This window comes from Balaenoptera acutorostrata, chromosome 15 (assembly GCF_949987535.1).
Source record: "Balaenoptera acutorostrata chromosome 15, mBalAcu1.1, whole genome shotgun sequence".
NCBI lineage: Eukaryota > Metazoa > Chordata > Mammalia > Artiodactyla > Balaenopteridae > Balaenoptera > Balaenoptera acutorostrata.
Window position 1 is genome coordinate 13,867,607 of NC_080078.1, and position 22,209 is coordinate 13,889,815.

At 47.3% G+C, this 22,209-nt stretch overlaps 1 protein-coding gene across 3 annotated transcripts in view; it reads left to right on the forward strand.

The window, feature by feature from the left end:
- Positions 1–22,209, forward strand: part of GALNT17 (polypeptide N-acetylgalactosaminyltransferase 17) — a 482,627-nt gene that overhangs the window by 345,201 nt on the left and 115,217 nt on the right. For all 3 annotated transcript variants that reach the window (XM_057529210.1, XM_057529212.1, XM_057529211.1), the window contains exon 6: positions 15,610–15,727. In XM_057529210.1, coding sequence (XP_057385193.1) covers positions 15,610–15,727 — 118 coding nt within the window. The remainder of the gene's footprint in view (positions 1–15,609; positions 15,728–22,209) is intronic.

Consider the following 22,209-nt stretch of genomic DNA (forward strand, 5'->3'; position numbering starts at 1 on the left):
TTATTTTTCTAAGTACTCTAAATACTTCTTCTAAGTACTCTGTAGCAGGTTTTACATCGCAGTTGCAAGTCAGATGTAAAAAATACTGACTTCTTTTTTCATATTTGAATTCAGCTTGGTCTCTAACTCCCGTTTCACTGATGATGGAAATGAAAACTAATCATGTCACTTCAAGGTAACTCAGTTTCTTCCAATTTAAATCCCCATCTCTTTGAAGTCAGTTGCTCAGCAAAATCAGGATTAAACAGCTTATATTCTTTGTAAGGGCCACTCTTCCTCCTCAGAGGGTTTGCTTCTCTTGCCTCCCCTCTTGAATAGCACTTAGGAGCAAAGGCAGCTGGCCATGGGGAGAGGTGCTGGGCTGCAGGCTGCCCTCTGGAACCTTCCTGGCCCCTGCTGATTTATCTCACACATCCCCACCTTCAGAGCTTTCCCCCTCTGCATTCACTGCCGATGTCCTTGGTGTTGGTCTTGAACTCTGGGCACAATATCCACCTATTCTGTGCCCTCCAGTCTCCTGACTCCTCGTGATCCAGCCTGGTAACTATTTTGCCACCCCTTCCCTGGGGAATGCAGGAACATCAGGATTCCGTGCCACGCCAGGAGCTGGCTGTGAGCACTGGGAATGCTATTGTAGGTCTTCTTTCTGTCTAAATATCTCTCTATCATATCTGCCCCACTCTGGGCACCCTGCAACACCTTCTCCCTCCCCCCAGAGTTCTAGGCAGCAAGCAAAGCATTATCTCAGCTGCCTTCCTAGTCTATTTGCAGGCTTTCTCTCCCCACCCTGACTTCCAGCCTGAGCAGTAAGACTAGAAGAGGTCGTCTCTCAGGGCTATTCTTTTCTCCACTCCCCCTTCAGCCTTCAACCCCAACCCAGGAAAAACTAGCCTCCTTTTGGGAGTGGAAACATCCCATCTGTCATGGTTCTCAACCCTCGTTGCACTTTGGACTCAAACATGGATGTAGGACAGTTGAATCAGAGTGTCTGGAAGGGAGGCCGAGCACAGGTAATTTTTCAAAGCTCCCCAGGTGAGCCTATAAGGTGAGCATCGAGACCCACGGCCCTGTTACACCTTCCATCCTCTGGCTTTGCTTGACCGCCATCCTTGATATTTTCAGGGATGTTCCCAGTTTAGAAAACACTTTCTCCCATGTCTGGCTCATGCTTATGAAATCCTGGCTTTGAGACTGTTTCAGAAGTTAGCGTTCAAGGGTCGGTTTTATCGTCACAACCGAAAATTAACATCTTTCTGCTGCTTTTCGTCCTAGTCTTAAAGCACCCCAGTCCCATCTCAAAGCTCCTGATCTCAGGTGGCCTCGGCCTGCAGCGGCTTGAAGCAGGATTTCCGTTCTCTGGCCAGAGACTGAAGTCAGGGCGCAGCAGTGAGAGCACTGAATCCTAGCCACTAGACCACCAGGGACCAGTGGCCAGTGACGAGGCCCTGTCACGTCAGCTGTATAGAAATGAATTTCCACATAGAGACAGAACATAGTGAAACATGTAAAGTGTTTATTAGGAGGAAAAAGAGTCCATGTGGATAGACAACACGGGTGGACTCAGAGAGAGAGTCGCGCCCTCGTGGGTAGTTTGAATCACTTATACGGGGCATTTCTTCCGGGTTTCCTTTGACCAATCATCTTGCTTTGCCTGAGATGAGTCTGTATTTGGTACATCTCATTTACTTACTTTTAATTTTATGTTATCCCATAGAGCCTGCATTTATATAGGATGTTCTAAAATCTTCTCAGGAAAATTCTCCAGCATGCACAAATCTCAACACTCTTCTTTTTGTACAGGAGGAAAAATAATTTTCCCTCTGCCCTTCTAGGTTCTCAACTGAGAACCGCGCCCCCCGCCCCATAATAAAAAGACAGATTAATTGGAGAAAAACAAACATCTGTTTAATAACCTGTATGTCTTGGGTATTCATGGAGATACCCAAGAACACTGAGTAATTCCCAGAAATGGCCAAAGCCACCACCTGAAATACCATCTCCAGCTAAAGACAAAAGAAGATGTTGGGGAGCAGGGAGGCCTGTTAATGGAAGGTGACCAAGAAAAGCACAGTAAACAAAGGTAAGGTTTGTTATGTAGATTTAAGCTGGTGTCTTCTCCACTGGGGAGCGTTTATAGAGATTCAGGGTCACCCTTGTCTTCCTGGTACAGAGAGGGAGACACCCTTCCAAATGGAGATTTCCTTTCTGAATGTAAACTTCTCTTTCCAAAGAGTTACTTTTAGATTTTTCAGAGCTTCTCCTAAATCTGCTGTTTCTTAAAAATAACCAGCTCCAGATAATCCTGTGCCAAAGAGGCGTATTTTGGGGTGGTACATTCTGCTGCCCTTCACTTTCTTTTATAGAACAACACGTGTGTCGAGAGCCTGATGCCATTTTCAAGTGTACGGCCCAAAGCATTTATCAGATTTGTTCTTACGTCAGCTCTAGAAGCTGCAGCAGGACTATTATCCCCCTTTAACAGATGAGAAAGAGGCTCATCCATCTTCCAAGTCTTCCTCTCCCCTGAGGCCCTTGTCTGTCCTTCTCCAAGTTCCCTTCCGGCCACTCGCCAGGTAGGTACCAAGTTACTCCACGTGGCATCTGGACTTCCCTCCAGGGCTCCTGTTCTAGAACAGAATTCAGCAAAATTTTTCTGTAAAGGGACAAATAGTCAGTATTTTTAAGCTTTAGGATCCAAGACACACTAAATCAAAGCTATTATATAGGTACTTCTGAACAAGAGTGAAAACCAACTTCCACAAATATTTTACTGGTGAAATTCAAAATATAATAATAACGAGTTCAATTTTCTGGAGTCCGGGTCTGCTAATGAGGAAAATTGAATTTTTGCTGGGGGAGGGGTAGCATTTTGCTTCACTGAGATTCAAAGCTAGTGCTTCCATCTTCAAATGGATTATAAATATTCGTCTGTGAAAAATGTTCGTAGCTCTCTGTCTGGACAGAAACAGCCAGAACCTTGTTCTGGACCTTTCTTCTTTTTCTCTTCCCCAAACATTCACTGAATCTATGTTTTCAGCTCACAAGATAGCATATGTCATATATATATATATATATATATATATATATATATATATATTATATATATGCCATATTATATCGATGGTTTATAACTACTTGTTACCACTTCTTCTGAAACTTGATGCTTTTACAAAAATAGCCTTCAAAGGATACTTTGCAAGTCGGTTTCTCAAAGCCTCAAGAAACTATGATTAGCAAAGAGCAAAAGTGTTATGCTGAGAAAATTATTTATAGGAAACATCTTGCTGCAGAGTTTTGTTAGAGTCTTTTTTTGTTTGTTTTTTGTTTTGAATAGATTTTTGAGTTTTATTGAAATCTTACATGAACAAGAAATTGGAAATACAATCACATCAAAGAACAAATTGTCACAGCTTTGACGTTTAAGCCAAACAAATTTTGTAGGGCAGATTTCAAAAAGGTGTGAAGTTATAACAATTTAAAAACACAGTTGACCTACTTCTAGGAATGCAAAACATACAATCATAGGTTATTTTCAATACAAGAAAACTTAAATTTGTCTGCTTTAATTTCTTAAAACTACTAAGACAAAGCACTAGCTTGTATTTTGAAGGGTCTTTGTTTTAATAAATCCAGCCTAGGCAAATCAGTGAGCCAAGGAAAGGCGTTTGGGACTGGCAGCTTCAATCCCCACTGACACTTTCTGCATCTGTGAAAAATCGCACTGCAGAGAGATGAGCGCTACCTTTATCCTCCACAGGAAAGGCTCTTAATACCCAGACAGTTCATTTCCCAATCTGGAGGAAGTTGTTTCGGCGTGAATTATCTTTTCAGCAGCAAAAGGGAACGTGTTACCTCCATTTAACAGGCGAAGCGCTGGCCTTTGGGCCCTATTTTCTGGTGGGATATTTGTGTTCTGGATCCAGCATTTGATTTTTTAAAAAGGCAGCGGTACTTACCCTCTTGGTATTTATATGTATAGCAGAGGCAAATGGAACTCTGAGTATTAAATTACTGTACTGTGCCAGTTGAGAATTCTATGAGAGCCAGCCAACTCCTTCCCCCAAATTGTATTTTTACTGTTCAGCAGCTGCAAGTTCCCAGGAATCTTCAAAGCAGGACCACTTATTTTACCCAGTGCGAGAGCTCTTAGCTGCTGCCGGGTGTTCAGTGATCTCGTCTGGGAGGCAGCAGGATACCTAGGACGGTGTGGGATCAGACACCACCAGGTTGCTCCTAGCTCCGAACTTATTTGCATGTGTCTGCCCTTGGACAGTTCACTTAACCTCTAGCCTCAGTTTCCTTGGCTGGAAAGTGGGGCTAATAGCTACCAAGTAGGGCTGCTTTGAGGATTAGGAGTAATTATGAATTATACTCCTGCAGCCCCGGATGCATCTGCAACAGGGCACTGTTGGCTTGGGTGATGCGGTGCCTGCCGAATTCTCCTCTCCCGTCCCTGCCCTGTCTTTTGGTCACTTTAGCAAACCAGTGTCTGTGCCAGAGGGTGACTGAAGAGGGTGACATCCACATCAGGAGCTTGTGTTTATTAGGAAATGGTGTAGAAGAACTCATGGTGTGCGATGTTATAATAAAATGCACTGAAATCAGTGCATTTTTGATTAACCAAGCTACTTATTGACGAAAAACGTGATGGTACCCCCAAAATATCCCAGCGCTGGCTGGGCTCTGAGAACGGGATTTGCAGAAATTCATGCAAAGACAGCTCCAGGGATGGCAATGAGTTGTCTATGCTTTTCCTGCAAATGGGGCCTTGGTGTTAGAAGATTCTCAGCTAACAGGCCTGGATGTTAGCTGAGGCAGAGCCGGGACCAAGGAAAATGGCAGGGGTTGAGTTTGAGGACAAAGAAAGGCAACGAGGCCCAAAGAAAAGAGAAAACAGGGTATAAGCTCCGGACCTCTGACTCCTGAACCATCAGCCAGACATGCATTTGGAGATGTGGCCACTGGGGTGGCAGTGGTGGGGGGCAGTTGGGAGCTCCAAGAGCGGCAGGAGGTAAGAGGTGGGCAGGGCAAAGCAAGGGGCAGACAGACACTCCAGCCCCTGTAGCCACCGTGGTGACCTAGGCAGCCAGCCGCGCTGCGACACGCACACACCCCGGTGCCCCGGTGAGAGCCGTCGCTGAAAAGGGGAGGAGGGAAGACCCTTCCTGGTGGGGACTTTGTTCTGAAGACAACTCCTCACCGTGTCCACACGCCACAGATCCGCAGTCTCCGTTTTCTAGCTCCATCTTTCCCCTGCACCCCTGGAGTCTGATCTTTCCACTCCAACAGCCTTGCTGGCGCATATAGATACAGACGTATAGATACATCGCTATAACGCCAAAGCTTCAACCAGAAACCGTTTTTACTAAGGAACACCAAGAAGTAGTGCTTGCTTTACTTCCCCACTAGGACGATCTCTTAGTGTGTTTTTATCTCCTCAAGCGCTTGGTGCATAGTCTTACAAAGGCATCCTCCGTTGCCTGGTAATGCTTGTTGACCAGATGACCAAATGCACAAACGAACAGCCACACTTGACCCCTACTGAGAGCCCTTCTGTGCAGTGCGGGTAAGGCATTGAGTTGAACAAGTGCCAGGAGCAGCAAGGAGGTGGGATCTCACACATTTTCTCCTGGACCCCACAGGCAGAGGCACAGACTGACCCTGACCTCAGGGCTGAGAGGAGGTGACCTCTGGACGGGCTGGGCCATCTGCGGGGCTAAGCGTCCTTCACCCGTCACTGCAAGCTGGACAGGCATTTCTCTTGGGCCACTGTGACTGCCCCACTCTCTTCGCTGGGGTGTTTTCATACACCCACCCCTGATACTGTCCTCAGACTTCACACCTTTATACCATGTTGTGTACTAGACTTCCTTATTTCTCTTTCCTCCTAGAACTCAGGCTTCCTTCGCTGCCTGTCTCGTTCTAGACCCAAAATATTTCCTGGAGTGACACCATTTGCCAGGATAACCTCCCTCACCAGCTTCTCCCCTCTGTTCCCCTCCCCCTCAGTCCTTCATCCCCCTGCTTTTCTTTAAAGTTCTTGATAACACCTCACACGTGTTGAGTACATTGTCCTGCATGGAGACCGTGTGTTTTCATCACCTCATCAGATTCTAACCACAATCCTGTTAGGTCTCCAGGACAGAGTCTCATGCCCAGTTTACTGATGAGGAGACTGAGTCACAGATGGTTGGACGACCACCCAGCAGGACGTTTAGATTAATGTGCTTTCCCTGAGCCCTGGGGCCGTGTGTCCCCACCCATCCTAGAGTGAGCACCTTGGTGCTTGCGCCATTTATCCCAGATTGTGAAAATATGGTGTTTGGGCTAAAATTGGAAGCATCTTGGGACGGTATCTCCAGAGTGCTAGAAAATCTGTCTCCATGAATAGAAGGTAAGGATGGAGATAGAACCACCCCTCCAGTCTCCTGCCCTCTGTTTAACGGCAACTGGAAAATTTGGGTTCCCATTTATAATGTAATGTGACAATCAAAGGAAGCTTAAGGATTATTATCACCAGATCCACATTTTTTTATTGTGGTAAAATACGTATACAATTGACCATTTTACATGTATAACTCAGTGGCATTTAGTACATTCATAATATTTTGCAACCATCACCACTATCTACTTCCAGAATATTTTCATCCAAATGGGAACCCTGTACCCATTAAGCAGTCATTCCCTACTATCCCCTCCCCCCTGCCCCTGGCAACCACCAATCTGCTTTCTATCTCTATGGATTTCCCTGTTCTAGACGTTTCATGTAAAGGGAATCATATATGACCTTCTTTCTTCTGTTACTTAACATGATGTTTTCAAGGTTCATCCATGTTACAGCATGTCTCAGAACTGTAATCCATTGTACAGGTGGACCATATACATTTTGTTTATCCATACATCCGTTGATGGACATTTGGGCTCAACCTTTTGGCTACTGTGAAAGATGCTACTGTGAACATGCATGTACAAATTGTTGTTGGAATACCTCATTTCAGTTATTTTTGAGCATTTACCTAGGAATGTAGCTGGAGCAGAGAGGGCAAGAAGAAGCTCAGAAACACAGACTGTCCAGATGGAGCCTTGGAGGCTGTTGTGAGACCCTGACTTTTACTCTGAAGGAAATGGGGAATCATTGGAGGGTTTCCAGCAGACGCATAGCCTGATCTGACTTATGTTTAAATAGATCATTGAGAGTTGGCTGCAAGAGAGCAGGGTGGAAGCCAGCTGGGAGCCATGGTGGTAATCCAGGCAATATGATGATGATGGTTCAGATTACATGGTGGCAGTGAAGATGGTGAGAGGTCCTCAGATCCCAGATGTATTTTGAAGGTAGAGCCATAAGAATTTCTGACCAGTTGGCGCCAAAGCCAACACCAAGGGTTTTTTTATTTATTTATTTTTTAATTTTTATTGATTTATTTATTTTTATTTTTTATTTTTGGCTGCGTCAGGTCTTAGTTGTGGCATGCAGGATCTTTCATTGCGGCTCGTGGGCTCCTCTCTAGTTGTGGCGTGCGGGTTTTCTCTCTCTAGTTGTGGTACGCAGGCTCCAGAGGGCCTGGGCTCTGTAGTTTGCAGCACGCGGGCTCTAGTTGAGGTGCATGAGCTCAGTGGTGTGGCGCGCAGGCTTAGTTGCCCTGCGGTGTGTGGGATCATAGTTCCCTGACCAGGGATCAAACCCAAGTCCCTTGCATTGCAAGGCGGATCCTTTACCACTGGACCACCAGGGAAGTCCCAACACCAAGGTTTTTACCCCAACATTTGGAAGAATGGAGTTGACATTACCTAAGATAGAAAAGACAGGTGGGACAGGTTTGAGTGGAAGGAAGGTTAACGATTCCTTTCCAACTGTGTCTGAGGAATCCCTTAGACATAATGAGCCATTGAGTAGGCAATTGGATGTACCAGTCTGCAGTTCAGAGGAAAGATTCAGACTGGAGTGTAAATTTGGAAACTATTGGAATATAAATGCTATTGAAAGCCAAGAAAGCAAACATGATCACCAAGGAGTGAATGCAGATGGAGAAGAAAAGAGATCCAAGGGCTCTGCCCTGGAGTCCTTCTACCCTGAACATCAGAAAGCAAAGGAAGAGTCAAGAAGGAAGATTGAAAGGGGCGTCCAGGAAGACAGCTGGGCGTGGAGAGCCTGCTTCCAGGAAAAGGGAACGATCTGCTGTATCAGAGGCAGCTAGGAGGGCACACGTGATGAGGACTGAGAATTGGCCATTAGATATAGGATGAGTTATCTCTGACCTTGACAAATGCACTTGCCATGTAGCAGTGAGGATGAGAGCCTGGTTGAGTGGCTTAGAAGAGAACTGGAGAGAAAATTGGAGACACCAGGTGTACACAGCTCTTTAATTTATTTAATTTATTTATTTATTTTTGGCTGCATTGGGTCTTCGTTGCTGTGTGCAGGCTTTCTCTAGTTGCAGAGAGCAGGGGCTACTCTTCATTGCGGTGCGTGGGCTTCTCATTGCCGTGGCTTCTTTTGTTGCGGAGCACGGGCTCTGGGCGCACGGGCTTCAGTAGTTGTGGCACGCGGGCTCAGTAATTGGGGCTTGTGGGCTCTAGAGCGCAGGCTCAGTAGTTGTGGCGCATGGGCTTAGTTGCTCCGCAGCATGTGGGATCTTCCCAAACCAGGGCTCAAACCTGTGTCCCCTGCATTGGCAGGTGGATTCTTAACCACTGAACCACCAGGGAAGCCCCTACACAGCTCTTTAAAGGGGCTTTGCTGTAAGGGGGAGCAAAAAATGAGGAGAGGCAGCTGTAAGAGAAGTGGGTCAAGAGGGGAATTGTAGACTGTGAGTGCTAGGAATGAGCCAGCCCAGGACGGAAGACGATAATGTACAGTGTTGCTCTAACATGTACTCAGGGTTTTTAAATTCAGATATGGCGAGGACAACAGATTATTGCCATTAAAAAGATAGTTTGTTACCCACAGTTTCCAAGAGAAGGAGGCCTGCCATGCCACACAGGGCCATCCGGGGAAGCACCTGGGGCAGTTAGGAGGAGAAGAAGTGAGGAGAAGGCAAAAGCCCAAGTCTTTACTGCAGTTTCTTCCAGAAGAAATGGGCGAGGCAACGTAAGCAGCTGATCTGGCTTAGGATCGGCTAGTTGGAATATTTTGGGGTGCAGGGGGCTGTCTCCAGTTATCTGGTTCCTGGCCCTGGGGTGATCAGGGTAGAGGGCTATTGCTTCCTAGAGTGTAAAGACCAGGTAGGGGAGGTGGCTGGGAGTGTGGGCTCTGGGCTGGTTAGTTTGCATACGAGAGACATCCTCTCCAGCTGGTTTTTGCTGTCTCTAAGAACTGGCGAGTCCTGGGAGGGGCAGTCTCTCCCCACTCAACAAGGCCCCAAGTGCCAAAGCATCAAGAGTACAGAAAATAAGAATAGATTTTTAATACAGGTGTATTTAGGGGAGGGGGGATGGCTGAAGTGAGGTCCCTGAGCAGCGAGAGAGGATGGGTGGAGGGGTTGGCCTCAGCTAAGAGCATGGACAGTTCAATTACAGCAAAAGGGAGGCAGGCGGGTGACGGGGGCCACTAAGTGGGTGGACGTGGGAGGTGGGGACATCCGCTTTTGTTTGCTGCTTTCTTAGGGAAGTAGGAAGGAACGTGGTTGGTTGAGAGGGAGGAGGTGGTGTGGGAGGTTTGCGGAGGAAGGAGACGCTGGGGCAGAGTCTTCTAGGAGAGTCAGGGTGGAGTAACGCGAGCCCTGGAGCAGGATTGTAGGACACCACTGAGGACCCACTGGACACACAAGGCCCTGAATTTAAAGCCAAACCAGCCTGCGGAGAGTTGCACTTACCAGCATCAGGGTTCTGCCAACAAAGCAAAGTGGGAGTGGGGAAGCCAGGGCGCTCTTACAATAAGCAACCATGGCTTTGAGCTTGGGGGGTGGGAAAAACACAAGAGGAGGGGTTCCACTGTCAAGGTGGCAGCGCCAGTGGACTGCAGGTCCCAGTGCGGTGGAAGGAGGGGTGGACCCGGTGAGCTCGAGGAGGTGAACTGGAACGATAGGGGCTGGATGAGAGAGTTGAGTGCTTACGGCCAGAGAGCACAGATGAGTGTTTTGTTTTCGTATTTTTGTCAAGGTATATTTTCTGTAAGACATATATCTTTGTGTTTTTTGCAACATAATTTTTTTTTCCAAAAAAGATAACTATGTTTTGAGGGGTGGGTAGGATTTGGGCAGACGGAGGTGGTCTTGAGGAGGACATTTCTGGGAGAAGGACGTCCAGGCATAAGTTGGGACACGTTTCCCGAACAATGAATTGTCCATTGTGCTCAAGCCATGGGCAGGCATGCTAAGGAAGAACTTTACTTAACTCAGGAGAGAGTAGGGGGCCAGTGAAGGGTTTTGAGGGTGGACACATCTAGAACACAGATGGGCCCTTTGTCACCAACGAGGAGAGGGAGCAGTGACAGTGACAAAGCTCTGCATATCTGGGTGGAAATTCCTGGGCCTGCCGCCCTGTCCTCCCCTGTCTCTCCCTCCCTTTCTCCTCTCTCTCTCTCAGCTGGAACCGTCGTGTATGTTGCATATATTCTCTGGAACAGCAACAATAAAGGCGATTATTTTTAATTTCTGTTCTTCTCCTCCATAATGGAGCTATTAGACTTTGGCAGATCCCTTAATATGATTATCTTTTTTTGAATGATCTCGAACTGAAATGTTTGTGCTGACGGTGGTAATCGCAGTGGAGTTTGAAGAACGAGGCTGTAGGCTCACGCTCCAGGAGCTCATCACCCCAAAGTGCCATCAACTGTGGTTTGATGGGCAGGTGAGGATGAAACCTTGGAGGGGAAGTGGGGCCCCCGTGGGCTCTTGGTTCTGCTTGCAAGGACGGGTCTGGCTAACCGTGCCACCAGTGCAGTGGGTCCCAGATAGGGCCAGGCGGGGGTTTTCCGTTGGAGACCTGCTTCTCCCGAGCAGTGGGGACAGCTGTCCACCATCAATCCAGAATTCAGAGCAGTCATCCACTGAGCTCACCAGCACCACTCGCTGGCCCAGCCATGGGTGAGGATATGCCTTTTAGTTATTTTAGTCTCCACGTCGACCAGTGATACATCAGTCACCTGCTTGAACCTTGCCCTGCTCCCAGCATAGTGGGGCAGCCTCGGAGCCCTGCTGTTTGCAGAACTGGGTTCTTGGCTTAGCAGGGAGGCCGTCTCCTCGGGGCTGGTCTCCCAGGCTGCTTCCAGCCCCTCCTCTGCACCATCCCTGTCAAGCTTGGCCTCATTAGAGTGCCAAGGTGTGTACCAGCGCCCAGGCACCCTCTTGACACGGTGGCAGGTGTTTGACCGTGGCCTTTAGGGGACCTTTCCACATGCCACCAACAGCAATAACGAGCACATGCTCATTCCACATCTTCGTTGCGTGAGGACCAGCCTCCTGCCCTTCATCTTTGGGTTCTGACAGCCCGCCAGGATGCGGACAGCAGCCTGCTTGTCTGTGACCTCTTTGCGGGGCCTCGTGACAGCTGGATGGCTGCTGTGGCCTAACTTTAATGAGGAGGCACTAGGGGACCTCTCCGTCCTGTCGTGGGGAGTCCAAGGGCTTCTGATGTGGGACCTGCTGGAATACGCCGAATAGAGCTGTGAGCATCTGGTAGAGGACCCAGGGTGACTCATACTGTGAATCCATCTCTCCTTGCCACCGCAAGCAAACAATATCATCCAGATAAAGCCAGTTATATGAAAATATCAGGCTGCGTGATGGCGAAAGATGCTTCCTAAAGGGCGAACTGAGGTATCGGGAAGGAAGAAGCGGCCTGTGTCCTTGACAGTGAAAGTTCTGTGCTTTGAATCCTTCCCTCCTCCTCTTCCTCTTCCTCCTCCCCTTTCTCTTCCTCCCCTCCCTCCTCCTTCTCTCCCTCTCCTTCCCTCCTTCTTCTCTGTTCATCCCTCCCTCCCTCCCCTAGCGACCGCACACTGTCCTGCTGCCCTTGGCTTCTGGTTCAGGTCAGCTAGTTTGTCCCTGGGACATCCCGGGGCCCTTCCCCACCAGGAGCGGTCACCAGATCTGTCACACTCGTTCATTCATTCAACAGTATCTAGCTCTGTGTCAGCAAGGCACTCACTCCCGGCAATACAACGAGAAATTAGGGGGGTAACTTCTCTGCTCTTGGAGACCTGGCAGTTCAAGAGGGAGATGGTTCCACAGGCTGGTTCTGCTGGTACGAACACGAATTCCTAAGTCCCGTCTCTGTAAGTCTGGGTCCATGGTCTGGGCTGCACCCAGGAATCTGCATTTTCTAAGGAGCCCTCCGGGTGATGCTGGTGTGGGTGGATCCTGAACCAATCTCAGAGAAACATGCTTTTCAGCCATGGGGCTGTGCCCAGAGCCACCCCTTCGAGAGTGTTTGTTGACTGCTGTGCCCTGTGATTCTAAGTGCCCTGCTTGCCCTCGAGTGGTTAGAAAGCACAGCGTCTTAGAGCAGGATCTTAATTACGCATGCGTGTTAACATTGGGAATTTTCAGACCTTGAGCTTAGGGGTTGGAGAGACTGTTCTAACGTCTCAGAATTTCTTGATGTGCTCAGCAGTGGCTCTCTAGAAAACTGAGGTGACACCAGTGCTGGCTCCCGTTCCCCCTTCTCTGCGGACTCCCGCCCTCCCAGGACCACATGTCCCATCTCCAAGCACACATGTCACTGGCATTTCTCCATCACTCGAGTGACCCTGGCTTGTAACTCTCCCAGAATGAATCTTGCCTGAAGTTTGCCTCTTCTGGCTGTGTGATAAAACGTCCACCCTCCCCCAGATCATAAGTAGAGGGTGGGGGAGATAGCATGTGTCATCAGCACCATTCAGTTGCAAAGAACAGAAACCTGTCTAATACACACGGGTTAAGTCAAGGAGGACAGATCGGGCTTCCCTGGTGGCACAGTGGTTGGGAATCTGCCTACCAATGCGGGGGACACGAGTTCGAGGCCTGGTCCGGGAGGGTCCCACATGCCGCGGAGCAACTGGGCCCATGCGCCACAACTACTGAGCCTGTGCTCTGGAGCCCGTGAGCCACAACTGCTGAGCCCGCATGCCACAACTACTGAAGCCCGCGCGCCTGGAGCCCGTGCTCCGCAACAAGAGAAGCCACCGCAATGAGAAGCCCGCGCACGGCAACAAAGAGTAGCCCCCACTCGCTGCAAATAGAGAAAGCCCACACTCAGCAATGAAGACCTAATGCAGCCAAAAATAAATAAAATAAAATATAAATAAATAAATAAATAAAAGGAGGACAGATCGCAGAGACACAGGGGGCTCGCACATGACCCAGGGGCAGAGAGCGGAGCCAGGCCTGTCAGCAGATGGGCAGCCGAAGACACCAGGCCGCGCCCCCATCCCCTGGTCTCACACCTCCACAGTGTACCTGCCTCCCTCTGCTCAGCCATTCTTGTACAGGGACTACTGGAGCTGCCCCCAAATGGCAGCCTGAGCCCTACAGATGGCTGAGACCATCTAGTTCTAGCTCCCAGCACTGTCTCGATTCCAAGTTTTGGGAAAAACATAATTTGATTGACCCTGTTTGGGATCTGTGGTCACTCCTGGTTCAGTTGACTGAGATAAGAGTTGGGCCCACATAGTGCTTTTCCAAGCAAGGGGTCAGCTGCTTCTCTCAGGGGGACCGAAGGCTGCAGGAAATGACTGACAGTGAAGTGGCTGCTGTCCTGGTGTAACTGGTACAGCTGCCCCAGTAGAGGGCAGTGTCCTGTGTCCGTAGGTGTGATTGGGGTGAGCTTCCTGGAGAAACGTGCAGGGCAAAGGAGCATTGTTTATTGAGCCCCTGCTCTCTGCACTGAGCTCATTGCATATCTTTTCACAGCGATACTCCACAGAGACTTCAGTGGGATCCAAGAGGGTCCATTAACTTCACACAAGTACAGTTTCCCATGGCAGCACCCATGTTCATCAAACTAGGTCCGTTCAACTCTGAACACTCACCTTTCCAGTGAGTCCCACTGCTGCCGCACCATGTGGGTACCAAGAGGAGTCAAAAGTCTGGACATTAAGGTCAAAGTCAAGCTCAAGATCTGGAGGAACAGACGAGGATCTGACATTGAGGTCTACAGTTGAGCTCAGGAGAATCCCACCAAAGAGCTTCCTGGCGGCCCCAGTGGAGTTTCATGGGGCCTCCTGTATGAGACACCTGTTTCGCCCAGGAAAGCATCTGAACAGCATTTCTGGCGTTTGGCAGTCTGGGGGCTTGCCGGCTCCTTCACGAAGCCATTTCTGAAGAGTGCAGTGAAGCAGAAAGGCTAAAATGAAGGGCTTTGCAGTTGGCTGGGTCCTGACCTCTACTCTGTGATTCATGCCAGGTCGCGAGCTCTCTGCGGGCTTCAGCTGGAGAGGTCCTACCTCCTTCACACGACCATGGATGTTTTTAAGTGAGAGAGTGCGTGAAATGTGCTTTGCATTTATGCTTGAGATGTAGTAATTACTCAATAAATGGCTGCGATAATCATAGTAATAATAACAACTTAGTTGCTTGAACGCAGGAAGTATGTCATGTGTTTCTTTACCCCCTACAGCACCAGTAAAATGCCTTAGAGGCGGCTTCTTCTCCTCCTCCCCCTCCTTCAAGTGAGATACAGTTGACATATAACATTGTATAAGTTTGAAGTATACAGCATGTTGATTTGATCTCTGTATTGTAATAAGATAACAACCACCATAGCATTAGCTAACGCCCCTAACAGATCACATAATTATCGTTTCTTTTTGTGATGAGAATATTTAAGATCTACTCTCTTGGCAACTTTGAAGTATATAAATACAGTATTCTTTTTTTTTTTAATATTTTATTTATTTAGGCTGCATGGGGTCATAGTTGTAGCACAGAGGATCTTTTAGTTGCGGCATGGAGTCTCTTAGTTGTGGCATGTATGTGGGATCTAGTTCCCCGAACCCAGTCCCCCTGCATTGGGAGTGCGTAGTCTTACCCACTGGACCACCAGGGAAGTCCAGTATTCTTTTTTTTAAAATAAATTTATTTATTAATTTATTTATTTTTGGCTGCGTTGGGTCTTTGTTGCTGCACACAGGCTTTCTCTAGTTGAGATGAGCGGGGGCTACTCTTCGTTGCAGTGCGCAGGCCTCTCACTGAGGTGGCCTCTCCCGTTGCGGGGAGCCCAGCAGTTGTGGCGCACAGGCCCAGCTGCTCCGTGACATGTGCGATCCTCCGGGACCAGGGGTCAAACCTGTGTCCCCTGCGTGGGCAGGTGGACTCCCAACCACTGTGCCACCAGGGAAGCCCCAAGTCCAGTATTCTTAACGATAATCACAGTGCTGTGCATTAGATCCCCAGAACTTGTTTATCTTCTAACTGCAACTTTAGACCCTTTGACCAACATCTCCCCAATTCCTCCATCCCCCAGCCTCTGGTAACCACCAATCTACTCTCTGTTTCTATGAGCTTGACTGTTTTAGATTACAGATATAAGAGAGTTCTACAGTATTTGTCTTTCTCTGACTTGTTCCACTCAGCATAACGCCCTCAAGGTCCATCTGTGTTGTTGCCAATGGCAGGATTTCCTTTTCTCGTGGCTGAGTAATATTCCGCGTGTATGTATCACATGACTGTTGTTTCTTTCTCCCTCCCGCAGAACACCAGCCATGATTGGCTGCTCGTTTGTGGTCAACAGGAAGTTCTTTGGTGAAATTGGTCTTCTGGACCCTGGGATGGATGTGTACGGAGGAGAAAATATCGAACTTGGAATCAAGGTTTGTGACATGACATCCTTTCCTCTTAGTCTGTTTGTGTTTGTGAGCAGAACTGCCTGGTCATTTTTGATGTGTCTTTAAAGCTTCTTTAGCTGGTGAATGACAGAATCATTCACCCCACTTCTGTTCCTAAAGATGTTCCAGCAGGGTTGTGACCCCTCCTCAGATGGGGGCAGACCTGGGCTTCCCCCCTCGAAAGGTTGAACAATTTGTCCAAGCCTGGGCGACCCAATCTGGACCTTAGCTAGAGAATTTGGTTCCCACTCCTGTCCAGTTTCACTCTCTCCTTAAATTTTTCTTAAAATTTAATCATCTCCTTAAATTAGAATTTACATGCTACATATTTTGACAATTCATGTACATCATAGAATCATAAGATGCCAGAGGAGAGAAAGACCATGTTCTGTGGGACTCTCCCATTTCTCAGAAATGCTTCTAAGGAGGATAATGGGAGGGGGAAGAGGAAGATGACGCAGAATGGGCCTCTTGCTGGCCCCCCATTCAGATCAGCTCCACTGCTGGATATTTTAGACACTGGGTATTGCTTAAGATTCTGTTTGAAAGATGAAGTTCACCGTAAAAAAAAAAGTTGGACAAATTGATGCATTCCAACCTCTTCACTTTAGAGTTAAGATAAATGAACCCGAATGAGGGGTGGGAGTGGGGGACACCTGGTAACCACTTAACTGGTATGGAGGTCCTCCTCCATACCGCAAAGAGGGGGGTCCTGGGGGATGATTCCCAGCTGGGGTCTCTGTGTCCCCACTGCTCCCTGTCCTGAGCTTGTGCATTCCTGAGCCCCTGGGAAGTAGGCTTGTTGGAAACGACTCAGGACACAACTGTAAGGTTTAAGTTTATTGAATTTCTTCCTCCTTCCGTTGCTGGAATCTCCTTCTTGTTCTACCAAGCAAGTACCCAGTGCAGCACCCCTAGCTCCAGTCAAAGCCTGCTCTCTGTGTCAGATTTCACTCGTTATCCCTAACGGCTCAGGACCTTTAAGACACTGCATCGCCCCCTCCTCTACACTTGAGCCCCCTTCGTGGAATGGAAGGCTTCATGTCCTCATGATGTAATGAATGTCCAGGCTGCAGAAGCAAAGAGGATGGTGGAGACCTTCCCTGGATCCTAAAATCACTCCCTTTTGGAGACTGCAGACTCTTCCTGTGTTTTCAGTGCCAGGCTGGGTTCTTTCCTAAGTGGAATTTGCATAAGATTTCTTTGAAAGCCGAGCAATTAAAAAGCCCATGAATATGTTATCGTAGCTAATATACTTGGCCTTTACCCATTTGAAATTTAAGTGAAGGAAAAGATTTGGGCCCAGCATGTTGCACTTGGCCTGTAACTTCAGTTTCTGCCCTGCTCCCATCTCCTTATCCCTCCTCACGCTGCTCTTTTCCTTAGCTCTCATCCGCTTCCAGCATGCCAGGGAATTGACTTATTTATTATGCGTATTGTATTTCTCTGACTTTACTAACTAGCTAGATTGCAAGCTTTACGGGGCACAGATCTCTGTGGTGCTCACCTTTGCATCCCAAGCATGTAGAACCATGCTTCACACATGGCTCAATAGGTATCTGTTAGATTGATGACTGAATGCCTGTTAGGACCCAACATGCGTAGAAGCAGTGACATCATGGAGACAAGCCCGATGGTGACATGGGAGGTGATAACTTGTCCAGGTACTTATTTGTGAAAGGAAGGAGCTGAAGGCAGCCCTGCATTGAGATGGTTAAGCTTTTTAAATTTTTTATAAATTTTATGATAGTTTATAAAATTATATGTATATTTGTATATAATATGTATACAATTATTAAAATTTATAATAATTTTGTAAATTATTAGTTTTAATAATTTAATACTTTTATTAAGGGAGATTTGAATGTCTCTCTATGCTGTGAGAAGGAACCCAGTGGAGAGTAAGACGTCACCAACAGAGGGGAGAACAGGATGAGGGAAGGAGCACTGTCCCTACGGAGGCAGGGGCACAGGTGGAGGGGTTATGGGGACAGGAGGGCCCCCAGATTTGGTTGCCGTGGCAGCCTGCGCTCTGGGGAGAGCAGAGGTGGTGACAGCGAAACCCACTGCTGAGGCTTGCTGGGATGTTGGTCTCCCCATGCTTGCAAAGCAAAGGTCTGGGTGCCAGGCTCTCCCAGGCTCCGTGTTGATGGCAGTGACAGTCCTTCGTGGCCACCCGATCCCTGCAGGAGGGGAGGGGCTTGTCAGTCTCGGCCCTGCAGCAGCGCAGCCCCTGTGCCAGGAGCTGAGGGCCCGTGAGTTCCGCTCTGCACCTCCACGTGGCAGGCTGGAGCGATGGGGCCCAGAGCCTGCTCTCTGACTCGTCTTCTCTGGGGTAGCTCCATGCCCGGCTGTTCTCCACGCGTCTTTATGGAAGCATCCGATGGATGGGGCTCGGATCCCACCCTCATGCAATCACTTGCCTCTTATCCCGGGCACGTCCGGCATCCACGCTGGACATTCGGGAAGGTTTATGCCTCTTACTTCCCATAGACCATGTCATCCCATGACCTACGAGCTGACTCTCCACAGAAGCCTTGGTTTTCTGCTGATTCTCAAAGCAGGGATTGACTGCTGTTGGTACCCTAAGGGCCAAGGCCTGGGTCCAGGGTCCACGTAGCCACCGTCTGCACAGTCGTCTGTGTTCTTAAGGTGTGGTCCCTGACCAGCACATCCACGCCACCTGGCACTTGTCACAAATGCAGGTTCTCGGGCCCCATCCTACACTTACACTCTGGGGTGGCTTCCAGCCACCTGTGTTTTAATAAGCTTTCCAGATGATTCTGTTGCACACCCAAGTTTGAGAGCCCCTGGTCTACACCCGACCTTAGCCGGCTTCCTGGCAAATACGTCTCCATTCTCAGAAAGGGGCCCGGGTGAGAGTCCACATGCTTCAAGGCCCGCCTTGAAAAATACATTATTAAGAAAGCCATCCCTGCTGCTTGAAAAAAATCAGAGCTTATGTAATATATGTACACATATATACATACACATATATAATTATATAAAGTGTACACACACACATTATATAAATTAACCTATAATAACCTATAAGAAATGACATAACATTCTGTGCTTTAGTTAAGTGGGGAAATTTTAATATGAGACCACATCTTTGTAATTTCTTTGACTAAGAAATAGGTCCATCTGTGATCTAACTATTCTCTAACATTTTTCATTACTTTTTAATTCCATCCTCAGTAATTAAAGAATAGGAAGAATAGAAAGTCTCCCTGTGGTTCAGGGGAAAAAAAACAGTAGGGTTTACTCTAGGGCTATTGTTTGGATGAAAGGCAAGCTTGCCCGTGACCAAAACAGTCGATACAGTGGAGGGAAAAAAAAGCTTTCCAGGGCTGAGAAAATAAATGAGATCAGAAATTGAAAGGTTTCATATTGTTCTGAGTAACATTAATCAGAAACTATTAACGAGGCATGTTATAGTAACATGTCTAAATGGTAAGAGGAAAAAAAAATTCTCCGAGGAGAAAAGACCAGATAGATTACTTTTAAGTGGTATAAAATCAGATGGCTTCAGGTTTCTCCAATATATCCGTCTGCTTTGGGAAGAAAAGGCCCTGTCTTATTCTGAGCTCTCATATAAGAGCGTGACATACACCACTACTGAATCCTGTCTGGCAGCTATTCTGAAAGGAAGGCAGTAGAAAGATGCTGTCAGATCCTCAAGCCATCAGAAAAGGTCTTAGCTCACCATGAATCTCAAGAACTGAATAAAAGGCAGAATTCCTATGTGTGTACATTGTTGTTGAAAATATTGTTGAGACCAACATTTGAAGGACTGCCTCCTTCAAAGGGCTTAGAAATTATGGGCTGTCTGGGGTGGCCTAAGTCCCAGGGCTCCAGATGAACATGGAATCTTCCACTCCCACTCTTTGCCCCATCTCTTGTTCTTTTTTTTTTCTTTTTCTTTTTCTTTTTTTTTTTTTTTTTTGCTCCCTATCTTGTGTCTTGTCTCTGACAAGCTGGCGGTATAATTCAGTGTGAGTCCAAAGGCCTCATAATCAGGGGGGCTGATGGCATATACAGTCCTGGTCTGACTCTGAAAGTTCAAGAATCAGGAGTACTGATGTCAGAGTGAAGAGGGATAACTCAGCCCAAGTAGAAACATGAAACATCTCTGACAAGTGCTGTTGACTGATGTTCTGATCCCCACCCCAGCCACTCCTCTGTCCATGGGCTTTGGGACTCATCATCCAGCATCCATGTTAGCCATGAAGGGTCCTCCCTGCCCTCAGACCCCTGACATCAAAATCCCCAATGTCCAGAAGCCTCTTGTGACCTTTGTCTTCCATTTGGAACTCTTGGGCTTAAGTCTGCTCTATCTATTGGATGTTGTGATTTGGATAATGGTCACTCCTGGAGGTGACCAGACCATCAGTTCTGTCTCGTTTTCCTAATCCTTAGATTGTATGAGTCTTTGGTTCTTCCTTCCCTATTGGCGTTGGTCATCTCTGGCTATGGAAAGGTCTTCATAGTGCAGGGTTAGAGTATACCTGTGATAAAATTCAGAGCGAAAGCCCCTGGTCTTGTGTAAATAGAATAGGCTTTGGGATTTCACCGACTGGTCTTTAATCTGGATGCATATATTTCAGGTGGCCAACAGTTCAGATGAATGCTTTTGGATATAACGGGGAACCTTCTCTGCTCTAGCAGACGTTTTCACTGGGGAGACCACAGTAGACAGACATGGTCTCTATCTCCATGAAATTTATAGTCAGGCAGAAAAACCATTCGTTTAACAAGTAATTACCAATGGGATGAGTGTGAAAAGATAGGGCAAGGGGAGAATAGAGGCAACAATAACAAGGAAATATAAGCTACTCTAGGGAGTTGGGAAGCGCCTCCCTAAGGAAACGATGTTGAAGACTTGAAAAGTATGTTGAATTTAGATAGGCCAAGAAGGTGTGGAAGTGGAGTATAAGAGTAAAAGAATATTCCAGGCAGTTTTGGTTGTATGAGATGATTAATTTGTAGAGATCTGTTAGACAGCATAGTACTTATAGTTAACAATGCATTGCATACATAAAATGTTGCTAAGACAGTAGATCTTATGTTGTGTTCTTTTCAAAAAAGGTTTGTTTGTTTATCTATTGAGATATAATTGACATACATCACTGTGTAAGTTTAAGGTGCACAGTAATAATAAGTAAAGAGTGGAGGAGGAAACGTTTGGAAGTGATGTGTATGCTTATAGCATAGATTGTGGTGATGGTTTCCCAGGGGTATACTTATCTCCAAACTCATCAAGTCGTATACGTTAAATATGTACAGCTTTTTAATGTCAATCATGCCTCAATAGACTGGTTTTAAAAAGAAAAAGGATATTTCAGGCAGAGAGAAAAGCATGTGCAAACGTTTGGAATCCTGAGAAGGAAATATATTCTGGGAACTGCGAGGCGTTCCAGGTGGCTGGAGCAGGTAAAGGGAGAGGGAAATATGTTAGATGTGGTGGCAGCCATCTAGTGGCGTTAGGTTATGCAAGACTTGTAAACAAGAATTTGGCTTTCTCTTAAGGACCACTGTGGACATTTTGAAAGAAAAAAAAAAGACATATGCGATATAAGAGACATATATCTGTGTGTGTATGTGTATCTATACATAGTCCCATGTTTTACCCATAACCCAGATCCTCTGGAGGCAGTTAAGGGGAGCGAGGTTATCAGAATTTTTTTTTTTTTTAATAAGAGGATCATTATGACTGCCATGTGGAGAATGGATGATAAAGCTGGATGGACTCAGGGGAGAGGCAGTGAGAGAGCCTGGACTATGGTTGGGGCAGTGGGAGAGAAATGGACACATTCAGAAAGCAGAATAGACAGGATCTGAGGATTGAGCGTCCAGAGGGGATGAAGGGAAGCGGGGGTCAAGGCTGACTCTCAAGTTACTAGCTTGAACAGTTGGGAGTTGCTGGTGCTGTTCTCTGAGATGAGAAGCACCGTTGGAGGATGTCTGGGACAAGGCAGAAGATGATGCTTTCTGTCTGAGATGTGGTGAGTCTGAAGTTCCTGACACTGTCCAGTTCATCCAGTAGGCAGTTGGTTGTGTGGAGATTAAGCTAAGGGTAGAGGACAAAGCTTGAGATAGACTTGAGCATCTTTGGTACCTAGAGCATATTTGAAGTTGCCAGAGGCAACAGGTTGCATAGAGAAATGAGAAGAGGGGATAAGACAAAAGTCCAGGAAAAAAGCAACATTTAAGGTGTGGAAGGAGTAGCTGGAAAGGAAACTGAGAAGAAGGGACCCAGAATAAGAGTAAAACCAAGAGAGAGTGGATTTGTGGCAGCTGAGAGAAGAGTGTGTATCCATACCCAAAGCAGGCATGGAGAGGAAGGGATGGATCGGGCACCATTCAGGAGACATGATGAACAGGAGCTGGTGGATGATTGAACATAAGGGATGAATGAGAGGGGAGTGTGGGGTAGCTCCCAGGTTTCTGAGCAACCGGGTGGA